The sequence below is a fragment of the Pavona decussata genome, unplaced genomic scaffold (assembly GCF_977016875.1).
Source record: "Pavona decussata unplaced genomic scaffold, jaPavDecu1.1 SCAFFOLD_234, whole genome shotgun sequence".
Lineage (NCBI taxonomy): Eukaryota > Metazoa > Cnidaria > Anthozoa > Scleractinia > Agariciidae > Pavona > Pavona decussata.
The window spans coordinates 447,942-464,702 of NW_028145639.1; the positions used below are offsets into that span (position 1 = coordinate 447,942).

At 36.0% G+C, this 16,761-nt stretch overlaps 2 protein-coding genes across 4 annotated transcripts in view; one reads left to right on the top strand and one right to left on the bottom strand.

Moving 5' to 3' along the window:
• Positions 1–504: 504 nt before the first annotated feature.
• LOC146457976 (short-chain dehydrogenase/reductase family 42E member 1-like) lies at positions 505–16,158 on the bottom strand. 3 transcript variants are annotated; one of them, XM_085091100.1, is made up of 14 exons: positions 16,073–16,158; positions 15,378–15,424; positions 14,962–15,051; positions 13,689–13,750; positions 7,058–7,159; positions 6,218–6,275; positions 5,913–6,028; positions 5,597–5,672; positions 4,452–4,534; positions 3,162–3,296; positions 2,262–2,327; positions 2,060–2,123; positions 1,528–1,604; positions 505–1,015 (listed from the first exon to the last, which is right to left on the bottom strand). In XM_085091100.1, exons 5-14 carry the CDS (start codon positions 7,073–7,075, stop codon positions 752–754), a joined length of 957 nt encoding a protein of 318 aa, XP_084947226.1. In that variant the 5' UTR covers positions 7,076–7,159; positions 13,689–13,750; positions 14,962–15,051; positions 15,378–15,424; positions 16,073–16,158; the 3' UTR covers positions 505–751. The 3 variants fall into 3 exon arrangements, with proteins under 3 accessions (XP_084947226.1, XP_084947227.1, XP_084947225.1); XM_085091101.1 differs by lacking the exons at positions 13,689–13,750; positions 14,962–15,051; positions 15,378–15,424; positions 16,073–16,158 and adding an exon at positions 9,195–9,291; XM_085091099.1 differs by lacking the exons at positions 13,689–13,750; positions 14,962–15,051; positions 15,378–15,424; positions 16,073–16,158 and adding an exon at positions 8,405–8,656.
• Positions 8,695–16,761, top strand: part of LOC146457977 (uncharacterized) — a 94,997-nt gene continuing 86,930 nt past the window's right edge. Inside the window, exons 1-2 of the mRNA XM_085091204.1 lie at positions 8,695–10,189; positions 11,315–11,881. Of these exons, the coding sequence (XP_084947330.1) occupies positions 8,917–10,189; positions 11,315–11,881 (1,840 nt within the window). The 5' untranslated portion in view covers positions 8,695–8,916. The remainder of the gene's footprint in view (positions 10,190–11,314; positions 11,882–16,761) is intronic.

Below are 16,761 nucleotides of genomic sequence, written 5' to 3' on the forward strand. Positions count from 1 at the left end.
CCAGAGTAGCCCCCTATAGGAAACAAAAATAGTGACAGCAATGCACTTATAGAGGGCTATTTCCTGAAAGGTGTAATGGCACTTTACAACAATATGGAAATTAATCTTAAATCTTTGTAGTTTGAGGTAACTGGCATTGAGTCAAGGAATATACACACTGAGCAGACTAAGAATTTAATTCTTAGTCTGGTACAGAATTGGATATGGTTTTCACACTGGAAGGCCCACACAACTCCTACCACGCATGTTTGCTGGTTTCATCTCATTCTTTTGACCTCTATAGCTTCTTGTGTATTTGTTGTGGGTTAAGATAGTTTTGATCGTTTTCATGGTCTAAAACTGAGTATCTCAAGGGGGTTGGTCTTAAATAGGGTCGGGAAAATCCTTTTGGTCTCAGGTAAAGTGTTTCAAGAAGCATTCCGCACACTTAAGGGAGTACCCCCACCCCCACCCTGTGATGTGTACACAGTTCGCTTAGCATAACAAAACATTACTTCACAAATTTTGTTAAGTTGTCTCTTTTAATGAGTTTTGTTGCTCATTTGAAAGAATCTAAGAGAGTTGGTGATTACCACAATTTCACGTCCTTGTTGACAAGCTGTACCTTTTTATGCTGTTTGACTCTTGAAAGACAAAGCAGATAAATGAACCTTTTTCTAAAGGTTCTGTGTGGTTACTTTTGAAAGCTAATGAGAGATCTATAAGGCTTGGAAGTTGAATCAGTTGTTCACCTTTTTTATAAATTAAACAATCATGAAGACATTAAAGGATTACAAGAAATCCTTTGGGTATCCACTGTGGGAAGACAAGCTAGAATCAAACAAGCAAACAAAATTCCTATGATAATGTTTACTATATGATACATAAGACGAGAGGGTGGTCGCTTGTTCCTCCCATGACCTGTCTTTTGAAAATGTTCTATTACTCCATCAAGTGTGTATTTCTTTGGATTGTAACCAAGATGTTCTCTTGCTTTCTTCATACTAAAGTAATGGGTGACAGCAGTCTTGTATACCTGTTGGGAAAAAATGGGAAAGAAGCTCTTAAAAGGCATGTGAATGCAAACCATGCTGGTTTAACCTGCAAACAGTGGTGGGAGGCCACACTAGCTCAGCTGTTTGAGATAACCCTTGTTGGAAAAAGTGGAAATGTACATGGGAAGCCAAAATATTTACCTGTCCACAAACAATTTCAATTTCATTCAAGTGCAATTTTTTTGTTAATTGCACTTGCCTAGTAAATGCCCAATTCCATTTTAGACTTTCTATTGGTTAGTTTCATTCAATATCAATATTATTATGATCTAGATCATTATTGATTTAGAGATGGCTTTGAGCAAATTAGTATAGAGCTAATGAAAATAGAGAAAAACATGGAAATCTTCTCAGAAGATGAAATCTCACACTTTGAAAGTTGCAACTCAACAAAAATAAAAAGATGAAACAGTCAGGAAGTAAATGTTGCCATAAATTATTTATAACTAAAAAGAAACAAACTTCACTGGTTGGTTCAATTTATTTAGATTACCTCAGTTCTTGTGAGCAAAGGCTGAAAGTTGTAAATATATTTTCCGACAAAAGAGTGGACTAATTCTGTCAGGAATGCTGGAATAAACAACAATTTTGTGATTACACAAGTATTATATAATGATATGCTTAGTCGAACAATTATTATCAATAGCATAAAATGTTTAAATTGCTTTCACATTGAACTGTACTGCTTGTCAGAGGTTAGCAGTTACCATTACTCCTATGCACCCTACATCACCACCCCCTCTGTTCCTAAACAATTGAATGGATGTAGGACAAATGTTGCATGAATGGAGTGTTCAGATGGCTTCAATGCCATTCAACATTTTCAAGAAAAAAGGAAATGTTGAAGCGATGTTGATGTTGAAAGTCTTCAAACCAAGTTAAATTTGATTCAATGAGCTTTCAACATTTGTTTATGCTTTGAACAATGTTGAATGACCTGTTCAAACACCCATGACATTTGGTTCAACAAATGTACATTGAAGCAAATGTAGAAACTGTTTAACTAATTTAATCAACTCACTCACCAAACATGTAAATAAGAGTGATTGGTAATTTGAGCTTAGGAAAGGAATACCCAAGACCTTCAACCTGTCAAGGATTGGATATAAACAAAGAACAGTTGTTGAATTACAAACAATTCTGTGAATTCAATGACTGTACAATACACTACAAAATGTTAATTAATAATTTTAAAATACCATTAAATCAGCTAAATATCTGACTTACTAGAGGTCTGAAGAACTCAAAGTTGTTGACTGGTGAATCGTCAGATATAAAATATGCTTCCCCTGCCTACATGTACAAACAAAACATTGTTATCAATAATTAATAACAATAATAATTATTAACTAAAAGTTAATTTTAAAATTACCAAAATATGGCATCATTCTAATAGTTTTGCACCCCCTCAATTTGAGACAAAATTAAGTACCCCTATAAGGGGCTTGGCAAAAAATTGTATTCCCCTTTATCCCCCACCCACTTCAAAAACAGTCCAAAGAAGGCTTTCTTCTTTCTTCTGGCTTTTAACTGGGCAAGTAAATTTTGTTTAAGTGAATTTCACTGATTTTTTTAGTGCATACCTGGACACTGTTGATCATTATCCGTTGGAATAAAATCCTATTTTAAGGTGGCATTTTCAATTAGAAATCGGCCTTATGCCTCAATAGGGGTGACATGGATGAGTGAGTTACATTTTCGAAAGGCATTTCAATATTTCTGGTTTTTCCTTAGCTGATTAACAGAGGTTAAAAGAGCCAAGTCTAAACAAGCTTAATAACATGCTGGGTAAGGGCTTCTTTTTAACAGATTTACTGTAGTGTCTGATAATTATTATGAAGTACATGTTGACAGTTACTGTAACAAAATAATGTGAGTAAGAAATGTGTGGATTGATTACTGGTACTAGTTAAGAATTTTGAGCTTGTCATGTGCTCTGGCCATTTACCTACACATTTTGTCCCATCCCCACCCTGACCTTCGTGCTTGCAGCCGTCGTTTGGGCTCATCACACAAAACGCTCCCTCCCCCTCCAGCGAGTGCATTGGGTGACAAGCCCAAACGACAGCTGCGAAGGAGACCAAACAACCCCACTGCTGGCTTAATTTGTGAAAAGTAGGTACTTACTGCATTTGAATTAGCGAGGATGAGGGCTTTTCCAGCCAAAGTGTGAGCTTCAACTAAATTATTAACATGAACAAAGTCTACTACAGAGTCGCCTTGTCCATATGTGAAGACAAAAAGTCCTTGCTCAATGTATGACTGCAAATACAACAAAAATGTAGATCATCTCATCCATAAAGTAAGAATCAAGACAATATTTAGCTAAAATTTGAGTTCCAACATGTCTAAGGGCTTAAGATAGCATATTTGCTGGTAGCCGAGTGACTTAATTATCATGGGATATGATCTCACTCTAGTTTCTATAGCATGAGACTAGGGTAAAATTCGTTCAATTAATTACAAAACAAATATTTAAAATAAAAATTAGTGAAAATAGACTACGTTTTAAAAACATCCTGCCACTTCATTTTCAAGTAAAAAAAGGACATGATGGACCATGTACTCACACATGTATTGTTGCATGAATGATTGGATTTCCTGGATATTTAAGATTTTTAAATTTTTAGATTTTAGATTGCTAGCTAATTTTTATCTTCCTTTTTGTTTTTGTAATTTTATCTGTTTATTTGTGGGCTTCCTGTAAAGTAGTTTTGTAGCTAAGTGGAGTGCCACGTAAAATAAAGTTCTTACCTTCTTATCTTGTTCTTTAAGATCCCTGAGCTGACTAGATCGTTTGTTTTCCGTTTTAAAGAAATGCCAAGAAAACTGGATTGCTTAATCCATGAGATGTTTTTTATTCACGAAAGAAAACCTTTGCTGAATACACAGTCAGACTCAATTCGTGCTAAAGTAAAAAAATTTATCATTCTTCAGCACCAGCACTTTCAATCATGATTGACACCTGTGAATGTTCCAATATGAATTCCACAACAAGTTTTGATGCTTTGTATTGTACAAATTAACTCCACTTGAACAATTTGACCTTTTTTTTTTACTTGACTTAATGAAGCCATGATGTCTTCAAATTTTTGTCTCTTTTTGCTAATAAATTTTATTTTAAATTGTTTCTCTAAATTTTTTAACTTATTAATTACAAGACCACAACCAAATCAATAATATTTTGTATAAGTAAGACCGGTAAATCCAAATGTCTATCACAAGGACCACCTCCCCTTCTTCTCCTCCAAAACAAAAAAAAAACACATTTATGGAGAAACAATTGCCAGACCTGAATCTGCTTGTCTAATCAGGGAAACCAAAAATTACAAAAAAATTAGGTCACATCAGGTATTGTTTTTATATGAAAGCATTCTCTGGTTAAAAATATTTACAAACTGTCTTGGCACAACATACCACAATTCTTGGCAAATGTCTCAACTCGCCCTCTCCATAAATACCCGCTGGTCTAAGAGCACAAGTCTTGAGAGTTTTTCCATCTGTCAGGTATTATTTAAAAGTAAATATAGGTTAAATGAATTTAAAAACATTCTTTAAAACCTGAAACTAGTACATTAAATACAATATAAAGTGTTTTTTTTGCTGTTTGGCCATGCGGAAATCGGGGGTTCTCGCCTTATTTCACGCACATCAAAAATACGGAAAGCAGAAAACTCCACGGAAATGCTTGTTTCACAGGTTATATGACTCAAAACTTCTATGTGTGTGCATGGAATCCTAAAGCAAGTATCACATTATTCAAATGAATAAATTAGGCCTGCAGGGTATAACAGACCTTTTAATTAGTGTTTTTTAGATGGCTTTTTTAATTGTTGTTTTAGCTGGGATTTGCTGGATTTGTTTAGTTTAGTTTATTGTAATTCATCACAAGGAAATAAATACATAAATTGACATATGACAATAGAAAAAGAAGAAGAAATACAACGCTGTGGCGTGACCGGAGAGACGAACAGGGCAGAGCCCCAATTGTAACAAATCCCCTATGCTAAAAAAAAAAAAGGAAATTCATCATAGAATTAATTAGACTGCGTAATATATAAAATAATTGACAAATCGTGGTGGACTATAAGTTTGTAGTCGTCCTCTAAAGTGATCATTTGGCTTTTAATTCCACCAGGTAATGTTACATCAATGGTTTATCTGCTGTGTAATTTGAGCTTTTATTCCAATAAAAAATGGAAATCTTGCTCATGACCATGGGTTTTTACTCCCAAAAAATTGAGGAATTGAGACCCATATGCAAAAACTCCTGCAAATCTGAGCCAAAATAACAACAAATCTATCTTATACGGCACTATTAATATTGGTTGGTTAGTCCCATGCCTTTTGTTAAAAACAATTATTATAAAAATAATATTTTCCGGTGGTGATCTGCAACATGCTGTATTAGATAATCTTAATTTTTGACAATTGAAAGATTTGCAGCAGTTTCATATAAGGCGTATCAAATAATGTTACAAAAGTTGAACATTAATATGCAGTTTCTAACACTGACAACATTTTTGGGGGGTTTGAAAAGCCAGATAATTGGAAATTCTTACCTTGAAGTGCTAATCCATTTGCATTCAGAACTACTTGTTCGGCTATAGACTTTGTCCTAGAATAATGATCTGGATGCTGACAAGGAATAATAATATTGAAATTAAATATCAATGGTATATATAATATCAAAACTAGATATTTGATCACTAATTTTATAATTATTGCTTAATTAGATAGCCACAGTTTACTGAGCTGCCTGATTGTGTCTCTTGATCAATATTAAAAAATGAATTTCAAAGGTGTTTACACACATGATAAAAATAATGTTTGTATTACTGAATTTTATCAAAGCACAAAAGTATGATAATCTCTTACCTTATCTAGTGGTAAATAAGGCAGAGATTCATCTCCATTTCTTATTATCTGTCCACCAAACACCACATTATATGTACTTGTATAAATGAGATGAGCCACATTGTATTTGCAGCAGGCTAATATGGGGGAAACATTAAAATTTATTTAAAACAATACATTGCTAGCAATGTTGAGGTAAGAACACAAGTACAAGTACAAGTACACTATATAAATTTGTGAGACCTTAATCAAATCAATTTTCGACATTATTTTGTTACACCTGTATAAATTTGCTCAAATACTATGTAAACTAATGTATGCCAGACCTTCAATGACATGTTTTGTTCCAAGAATATTCACTTTCTCTATCTTTTGCTTGTTCAGCTAAAACAGAAAAAAAAATTGGAAAAACCACAGTTTATTCCAAAAATAACATTGCGTTTGTGTTTAATAATAATTTTAAATTTAATTTATGAATTTTGTAGATATGGACATTTGATAACTTTAAAACCTCAAACAGACTATTTCTTAAATATATCCAGGAATGTGGAAACATGCTGTGTCTTATTATATAATTATTTATTTCCACTTCAAAGTACTCTTTAAACTAAAACTTTTTTCATATTTAGACAAAAATTTACAAGAACTCTCAGACAACTATGATCTCAACACCTTAAAAAATCTGCCAACAAATTTAACATTCAAAAATGTTTCCATCTTGCTAACTTCAAACCCAAAAGGGGTCTTTGCACCCCTTATCACTTATAAGATTATTGGAAGGAGGCAGCGTGGTCGAGCGATTAGCGCGCCCGCCTTGAAATGCAAGTTCAAGTCCTGCTCTGAATGCTAGCTGGAGTTGTTTCTCGGTAGCCCCGAGCGTAAATAAAGGTTATTATTATTATTATTATTATTATTATTATTATTATTACATATACTGGGTTATATTTTGCTCCCTGACTGTTGCACTTTCTTGGAAGAGAAAGTTTACACTCGAGATCAGTACCTTCAGGAAGTTGTTACTTATTTCCAGCAAAAAATTGTTCCAAGATAATACTCAAAACAATAAACAGCTCACAAATTTTGTCACTAATTTTGGAGAGTCCTTAACATAATGGGAATTTCTGTATTTTGGGAAATAAAATAATGATACAGAGCAAGCCTCTTACTTGTTCTCTACCAGACATTCCATATGATGCACTGTGGAAAACTGTATCCACATGGTCGACATCAAACACCTTCTCCACGTCCTCTTTCTTAGTAATGTCACCCTATAAAAAATAAAGGAAAAAAGAAAATAAATAATAACAGCATATCTGCAGTACTACTTATGTCCAGAAATTAAATGTACCTAACACTGATTTTGGGTACTTTGTATAAGACAGACCTTTTTGGCGTTTTCATATAACCAAGGGCCTATATGTGCAAGGCAAGCACACCACAAAGGTATACCTCAAAAGGATATCGTAAGTGACTAGAAATACGTGACTCGCAAAACCTCGCAAAGCTGGGGCTGGGTGGAAAGCCCTCTTTACTCGTATTGTAGCATCTAATGAGGAGATTAAATGGGGCATAGGATTTTTTTTTTGATGAACATGGTCTTTTCGTAGTTCCACAGGCTAGTTTGCGGTTGAAAATCTATTTCTGACGCAACGTAATGTACAATGGGCGTGCAGCGCTGTTGTGTTCGATGAATTTATTTCCCACAGAAAATTATTTTACCGCGGCCACAAAACGTGTAATTTCTGCAATGCAATCTTTTACAAAAAAGATTTCTAAAAGAAAGGGAAAAGATTCTGGAGAGATAGTTCTGTATCCAGTGAATATTGATGAACATTGCAGTTGAAAATTGATCATGCACGCATATTTTTTCCGATGTTTGCAAATTTTGCTCCAGACGACGCCAAACAGTCTGGCGTCATTCATACTTTGTTTTTCACTGTTGCCAGGCAACAGTGCGGACACCTTCAAAGATATAAACATATACAGATATATATAAATATATTTTTCGCTCGAATTCGCGCGGCTTAGCTCTGGTCGGGCCGGCTCGGCCCGACAAATTTATTAACCTCGCTACGCTCGGGCCTTCGGCCCTCGCTTCGCAAGGAATAAGCACCAAGTGAAGTGAAGAGTAATGACCTTGTGTAATATTTTCTGTTCACTGAAGATCAGAGAGTATTGAGTTTCTGGGTTATCACAAAGTTCACTGCTTGCTGTGCAAGTTCCCAAAATTATGCTAAATGACACACAGTGTATATGTTGTGGTTAAATTTTATCCTTGGTTTAAATTTTACTTTGCATTGTTTCAAACTCATTATCATACATTACCATACCCAAGAACAAAAGGGAGATAAAACTTAAACCAAGGATAAATTTGAACCACAACATATATAGTGCAGGCCTCAAGGGTCCTTAGGGCAGGCATCTCTGAGACTAGTCTCTGGTTGTCACCCTTAGTGGGGTCTACCTTGTGGGGTCTACTGTGTGAAACGTGAGGGAATCACCCCCAAACCAACCTGGACACATTTCATTTGACTGTAGACGCTGACATTAAAGGGCCAAGCAACATCAAACAGAATCACTTCTGCTCCTTGCCTCTTCAACTCATTTCCAAGCCTGTGACCAAAGTACCCTCCACCACCAGTAATCAACACTCTTTTCCCCTGGTACAAACTGCCAAGTCCATCCCGAACGTCAACCCCCATGTTATTATGTAATGTTCGAGCGGATATTTCGATACTTTATGTACGTGGAACCAAATGTATTCATTTTCCTCCCTTCCTTGGTTCCAGAGCCCGTTTCTTTTTGATCAGCAGCAGCGGGCTATTGCGCATGCCATTATGCATTGAAGATATTTTTGTCGGCGCATGGCGGCGGCCATGGGCGGCAAATTCGATTTTTCTTTTTACGACTTTAAAAATTAAGAGGCCTTCGTTTTGTAATCTAGCCGTTTTACCAGCAGTGCCAGGGGGAAATCGGCGATCGAACTGAGAATCTGAACTGATTAATTGTGTGCGGCAGGGAAATTATGTCTGTTTGTGAACAGCAGATATCAACATCAAATGTAGGCAGCGAAGAGGGAACCCAAAATCCTCACCCTACGAGGAATTATTCTCATGTTATTAACGTCATGTTCGTTTGCGAGGAGTGGAAATCGACAAAAGGCGGCTTGACAACCTTTAATAGAGAGCTGGCAGTAAATTTGGTGAAACATTCTGCTGAAAAGATCAAGACCTACTGTTATGTCGCTCAAAGCGATGAATCTGACAGAGAGGACGCGAGAAAGAACGGAGTTACTTTACTTACTGCTCAGAAATTACCTGGCCATCCAAATCGCCACGACTGGTTGAGGATTCCACCTCAAGAGCTTCCAAATCCAGATGTCGTGATAGGCCATGGCAGAAAATTCGGCCAACCGGCCTATTTCATTGTGAGAACGACAAACTGCAAATGGGTACAAATTCTTCATGTATTTTGTGAAGACCTGGGAAAATACAAGAGTTCTGAACGCTCCGACAGCCGTCCCGCAGTTGATACAATCGATGAGAATGAAGACAGGCATGAACTCGAGATAGAGCTTTGTGAGGTTGCCGATGCCGTGGTGGCAGTAGGGCCTGGACTACAGCAGAAGTACACAGTTTGCCTTCCGGATACTGAAGTGAAAGTGATTACCCCCGGGATTATTGAGAGCTTTCCTGTGAGTAAGCTGCCACAACGGCGCCTTAATGAGGAGGAAGTATTTCGTATCGGTGTGTTTGGAAGAGCAGCCCGCGAGGATCGAAATCTTAAAGGATACGATATTATTGCTGATGCAGTTGCCTCTCTTGGGAAACAATTTAAGTTGAAATTTGTAGGATCAGCAGCTCGAGAGCAACGTGAACTAGAGGATTGGTTTTTAACCAACACCAACATAAAACGTGACCAACTAACAGTAAATCGTCTCGTTGATCAAAGGGGAATGAAGAGGAAGCTCAAAGAATCAGACTTATGTGTTCTTCCCTCCCGTACCGAAGCTTTCGGGATGGTTGCCCTTGAAGCAATTTCAGCTGGCATACCTGTGCTTATTTCCAAGGAAGCGGGAATTGCTCAAGCCCTCCAGAAAGTGGAGGGTGGAAACTCTGTCATTGTTACACCCAATGACCCACAGGAGTGGGCAAAGCGAATTCAACAGGTTTCCAGGCAGAATGCAATTGAAAGGCACGAAAATGCCATTCTTCTGCGAGAGAAGTACAAAATCGCGTACCCCTGGGAAACAGAATGCAAGAAATTCTCTGCTTTAATTGAGAATTTGGGCCGTGAAGGTATGTGTTTTTTTTTCTACAAATACCGTTTTCATGTTTTTTAATATCGACCCCTTCTTCTTTGAGCCTACCTCGAATACCTCAAAAGCTACCTGAAGGTCCTCATTTTTTCAAATAATGTTTTGTTAAAGTTGTATGGTTAAAAAGCCATATTTCCGCTTTAAAAAAAATATATAATAACTCTGACAGGTATTGTACTTCTCATTAATTTTGTGTTTAGTAATCAATCAAGTTTAAAACACTTTCCTGTGAGTTTGATGGCCAATGTAATGAAATCTAAGGCCCCATCCACACTTAAATGCATTCTCAGAAGTGCCAGTGAATCTCAGTGAAAACAAAGTAAAAGATTTTCATCCACACTAGCATTTTCATATTGTTTTCACCTATCCACACTAAAGCATGTGAAAACAATGAAAAAGATTGGGACCTGGGATTGCGCATGTGTTACCGTTCACCATCTTGTATAGATCAGATGTTCTGATTTGGACTGGGGCCAATGGCATGTGATGCTTTTTTGTCTCTGTTTCCATCCCTCCACACTAGAAAGGAAGCCTTTTTCAAAAGTTTCTCAGAAACTTATATTGAAAACAAAAATGGGCGTGTCTCTTGGACCACAGTTGCACTGTAAAAAAATTTAATTAAATAACAATTTAATAGTGATATTTTGAACAATTTAACTGACCTTCTGCCATATTGCAACCTTGTTATATCATTTCTTTAACCTTGGAATAATATTCTGATAAGGCAATTAATTTTTATGTCAAAATCCTTTAATTTAGTTTCATTTCTTTTGATTGTATTAAGAAAATTGTAAAACATCAGTTGCCAAACCCCATACATTATTGTCACTCATTACACTGCCACACTTATTATCTGCAATTACTCGTATCTATCACATATTTGATATTCTGGCAAAATATATACAGCAAAATGGTTGGTTGTGCCAGTTTCACAAAGCCCGCCTCTGTTAAGATGTATCCCAAGTATTGTTTCTTAACAATAGTCTATTGTTATAATGACAAAAGACTATTGTTAAGAAACAGTACTTAGGATTCATCTTAACTTGAATCTGGCCCCTGGAAAGAACCTGATTTGCAGCATATTCATGTACATGTATTTCAACAGCTCATAAAAGGGCAGAGTACATCCCCAACAAGGAGAACATCACCAAGCAGTCGTGGGAGGGAATCTCATCCCAAAGAGTTTCCCACGGGAAAAGGAAGCGACCTAGAAATGAGGTTGGTCAATATGAAGATAACAAATTCCCAGCAAAGCTAGAAGCGAGTCTTTGGCAGTATCATGGTCAGACTTTGGGAAAGAGCGCACTCATTGAGAGTCCTGGTTTGAAGTGGGGCAACATATTCTTGCACAACGACTCTCAAACAGGCAAGGAAAGGCTTGGTTTCAAAGGTGTCCATTCGAGCTTAGAAGAGCCAGCCAGTGAAACATTGCACTTTGCAGCAGTGAAATGCTACAAAATGTCCCAACGTCACAGGCCAGCTCAGATGAATCAGCCGCAACATCCATTTTATCTGGCCATAAAGAGTAAAATAAAGGATGGAGACCCTATTTGGTACATGAAGAAAGGCCAAGCAGCCAACAAAATTGGCAAACTTCCAGAATCAAAGGGAAGGAGTAAGTGCAAAGGCTTTCATGGTAGCACCACTTCTTGGTACAGTGTGGACAAGAAATGAGGATTTTCTATTATTGAATCATTTAAATTAGATTTTACTGACAGATCAGTAAAATATTGTTAATGGAATGTAACTTGTGTGCGCTACTCATTCTCAGTGAGCCATTCATGGCACGTTGTTTTCAATGGAGCTACTGTTTAGTGCCCATCGTTGTTACGTTAAGTTCCGCGGGAGCAGTATTTTGAAGCAATATATCTGCTATTGACATTTTTTTTTTACATTTATTTATACTCTCCACTCTTACTGTAACATAGGCACAAAATACAAAGTTGGATGTATTTAACCGTAGAATAAACCGCAGCTCAAAAATGCAATTCAAATTCAAATTCAAATTCAAAAATACAATTAAAATAGGTAGAGGAGAGTAGAGGGGCACCTCTAGTAAAAACTAATACTTTGCCCCTTTAAAGGAAGTAAATTTGTAAGAAAAGTAACTTTTAAGACATAGTGTAATAGAAAAAATAAGAAAGATATACCAAAAGGAAAACAAAAGAAACAAAGGGAAACAAAAATAATTGTAGTAAAGTACAAGTAATAAGTAATAATGAGCAAAGAATGTAATTGTCAATATTGAGGAAGGTAATATTTATAGAGTGCTTATAGTAGGTTTGTCCTTAACTGTCTGAGGAATGTTGATCCAAAAACATTTTCCTATTATGGTTGGACAAAATCTCCTTAGATTTGTTCTAAAAGAAGTTACGAAAAGTTAATTGTAGGAATAACACTTTAAACCGTCCTGTCAGGTCCTCTTGTCAAAGATTAATTCAATCTATCAACTTAAAGGAATAATTGCCACATCAAATAATAAATTAAGCCTCCATTAAGGTGGCCGAACACAGTTTTCTAGTATACAGGTGTTAGTAAACAATATTTGAAAACTATGTACTTCTGAGTACCCAAAATTAGCATGGTGCAAGATTAACTAAGAAGGAATAAATTTTGATACTTCTTGTTGAGCAAGGTGCTGTTGCCATGGAAATGCAGCAAGCTATTAACTGTCCACAAATAATGTTTTTCCTTAACTTTTAGAAAATGCACTCGTTAGATTTTTTCCATTTTTTGTGTCCAGAAAAACTCACAAAATACTGACATAGTGATCCTGCTTTCATGTAATTTTAACAGAGAGATCTCCTGTAACTGGTGGTTTTGCACTTTAATGTCTTCTTACCCTCCGTTAGATTTTGGTTTTTGTTTGTAGGCAAGTTACACTTTTAAAGAACTACTGTTATGTCATTTAAAAAAAGTTCTTATGTGAGGTTTCTTAGAAAACAGTTCATTTCCATTAAAACAACCAGTCATAATTTTTTGGTCAAATGCACATGCATGGCTTTTAATTAGGTTTTCTCAGCAAAGATGAAAAGCGTGCAAAAAGGCTTAGCTCTTCGTGAGCTCATTTTCTTTGTTCAGTGATAAATGAAGGAGGATTCACAAATGAGAAACTGAGTTATTTTAAGAGCAAAACTCACCATCCATTTGGTATAATATCAAGGGATCAATAGTATTTGCTTAACACAACCCTAGCGCGCGCTTAATAGCATCACTAACAGAATCTGTAAAACGCGTGGAAACTGTGTTCGGCCACCTTAAGTGAAGTGGGGCGAATATCTTGACAATCATTAATTTTTTTTATTTACAAAGCATGCATATACAGTGTAGTGTGTTTGTGTGTTAGTGTATGCTTGTATGTTATTTTTTTGTAATGTGTGTGTTGATTACGTGATTGATTATCAATGTATTAACAATGAAAAATTCCAATAAGATACAAAAAAATTCAGTAGCCTCAAAGCTTTACAGACAGAACTAACCACCAGTATATTCCATCTGCAGTGCAGGCAAACATTTTCATTATGATTAGAATTTCTTGGTCCTTTAATGAGGTTTAAAAAATGTGTCATTATAATAAATAATATTTAAGGGGCTTAAGTAAGTTAAATGAGGGGAATTAAAGGAGAGAATTAATACACAATGAAAATTAACGAGTTTCATTATTTGACAGCTATTTTACATGCAATTATAAATGTCAGAAAACCCATAAAAGAAGAATGCAATTTGAAGTGGGTATAATATATTAATAAAATTTACCCAGATATGGTTCATCCCTACAGCAGTATAACAAAGGCAAATGTTGATATTTCCCCCATCCTATGGCACTAACAAGCCTGAAATTACAGCTAATTATTACTAACAAAGATTCACAGCTACCCTTGATACCTTTGGTCTAATGGCCCATTAGCTGGAGCCTTTAAAACCTAACAACACAAATCAATAAGTTAACATACTGTGCCTTATTTTAATAACATGTAAAATCAAAACTCAGTCAATGGTTACCTTTTTAACTGCCATCAATTATTGCAGTCAATATTTTGGAAAACCATTCGGATCAAAAGATGGTTCATATGCTGTGTTGGTGCATTTCAATCCGCTTTGTTGGTTAATGTATTTTTCTGGATATGATCTTTTCACCAGCCGACAAAGCTCCTGCAGTTTTCACCTGCAGACATGGTACTGAGACTGCCACTCAGCCATTGGGCTCTATATGTCTTCTGCCACAGCAAATGCTGCTCCCAAACTGACTGTACAGTGGCTCAATTCAATATCCCTCAAGACCAACAGAAACCTATATTTAGCTGAATGATTGATGGCAGTTGCAAACATGTTGAGGTATAGGGTTTGTAGGTTTTTGGAAAGGTGCAGTAAATGGTTTTCACTGTAAAAATAAAAATAAAAAAAATGGAAACTTCATTTAAAAGAAAATTTTTGTAGTAGTCAATATATCTTTAAATGTGTTGCTCTTAAACATTCTGTAAGTTAGAAATGGGTGGATTGATTACTGGTACTAGTTAAGACTTCTGAGCTTGTCATGTGCTCCATTTACCTTCACATTTTGTCCCATCCCCCCCCCCCCCCCCCCCTTGAAGTTAGTCTCCTTTGTGGTTTGCAGCCGTCGTTTGGTCTCCTCACGCAACACACTCCCTCCCCCTCCAGGGAGTGCATTGGGTGACAAGCCCAAATGATAGCTGGAAAGGTCAGACCAAACAATGCCACTGCTGGCTTAATTACTAAAAAGTAGGTACTTACTGCAATTGAATTAGTGACGATGAGGGCTTTTCCAACCAAAGTGTGAGCTTCAACTAAATTCTAATCGAGCCACATTGTATTTGCAACAGGCTGCGGTTGAAACATTAATTTCAAACAATGCAAGCAATGTTAGAGACGCAATTGAAAACACATTATTGGGCAGGGGTATTGCGCAGAATGTCAAACACCAAGCGTTGCATTTTATGCCGGCGTGATCTACAACAGTTTAGTATTGGCTTTTATTTAGCAACAATCAGTGTTATTTAGGTCAAATCACTTCTGTATACTTTTTTCCAAAAATTATCCCTTTATATGTGGTGACCTCAATAAAATTGATTTTGAAACATCTAAACACACCTGACAGGTATACTTGCTTTTAAAAATTACTTATATACAAACGGAATTACATGGCTAACTTTTTTTGTTCCAAGAATATTCACTTTCTCTAGATTTGCTTGTTCAGCTAAAACAAAAAAATATATATACAAAAACCTCAGTTTATCACAAACATAACATTGCAAGCCAATACCTTTTGCCCACTTTAGTGGGTCCCATTAATATATTATGAATTTTCATAACTACACAATAATTGTAAAAAATTATTAAAGGAGATCAATTCTTGCTCAGATACATTTTAATTCAGCTGAAAACCCCACATGGAAACGTTATGTCTCTTATTATATCCTACAATAAATTATTAAGGCCGTAATTAATGTACATGTACTCTTTAAACTAAATAATTCTTTTTCATATTTTCTGAAACAAAATCAAGGATACTGGAATAACCAAGATCTCAACACTTACTAGAATCTGCCAATGAATCTGTAAATTGAAAATGTCCCCAACTTGTTAATTTCAAACCCCCAATAGGGCCTTTACACCCCTTGCCACTTATAATGTACTTAAATACTTTCAAGGTTATATAATTTTCTCTCCAATTTTTGTACTTTCTTGGCAGAGTCAATCAGGTTATGCTTCAAGAGACAATTACCTCCAGGAAGAGAAATGTTAATTACTTTCTAGCAATCTTTCTGAGATTATCTAACAGCTCAGACAAACTTTGTCACGGTATTTTTAGTTATAAATGCTACCCTGTATTATTGCCATTAACTAGCTCTCTGCCAGACATAATTTCAGATATGATGCACTATGGAAAACTGCATCAACATGACCATCAAAAGCCTTTTCCAAATCCTCTTTTATAGTAATGTCACCCTAGAAAAAAACGAACTCGAGCAAAAAAGAAAATAAATAAAGCATATCTATCAAGGATCTAACACCTTTTCTGTTTTTTTTTTTTTTTGGTGTGTTTGTGGCCACTTATACTTTCTAAAATTTCCTTGAAATATTTTGGCTTGCAAGTATTATAATGATTTCATCACTTGAGAGGTATTTAACAAACCAGTCAACAATCCCCACCACTTGAGGACGTCTTTGTAAGGCAGTGCACTGGTGAAGACCACAAAGGGATAGGAGATTAACAGGAAGTGTAACAAGTTTCCAGATTACCGCAAAGTTCACTGTTTGCTGTGCATGTTCTCAAAGTTAAATGTTGTGACAGTGCATGGCATAATTTGTGATGTTCCTGGGTAGTCCTTAAGCTTGGAGGTCTGAGAACTTTTCAGGCCAAAGACTATTTTACGACATAACAAAATAACAAAAATTCAGTTTTGGCCAATTCTGAGGACAACATTAAGTTTCCTCTTAATTCCGCGGAAAACATAATGGTCACATTTTCACCAATATTACCACCAGTACACTGAAAATGGACCTAAAAAATGCTTATTGGTACTGTCTTTA

Coding starts and splice junctions, on each gene's coding strand:
- LOC146457976 (XM_085091099.1), bottom strand. CDS start 8,593: ATGGGGGTTGACGTTCGGGATGGACTTGGCAGTTTGTACCAGGGGAAA. Junction 5,673..5,912: donor CTTATTTACCACTAGATAAG/GTAAGAGATTAT, acceptor ATTCCTTGTCAG/CATCCAGATCATTATTCTAG. Junction 3,297..4,451: donor GACATTTGCCAAGAATTGTG/GTATGTTGTGCC, acceptor TTGTATTTGCAG/TCATACATTGAGCAAGGACT.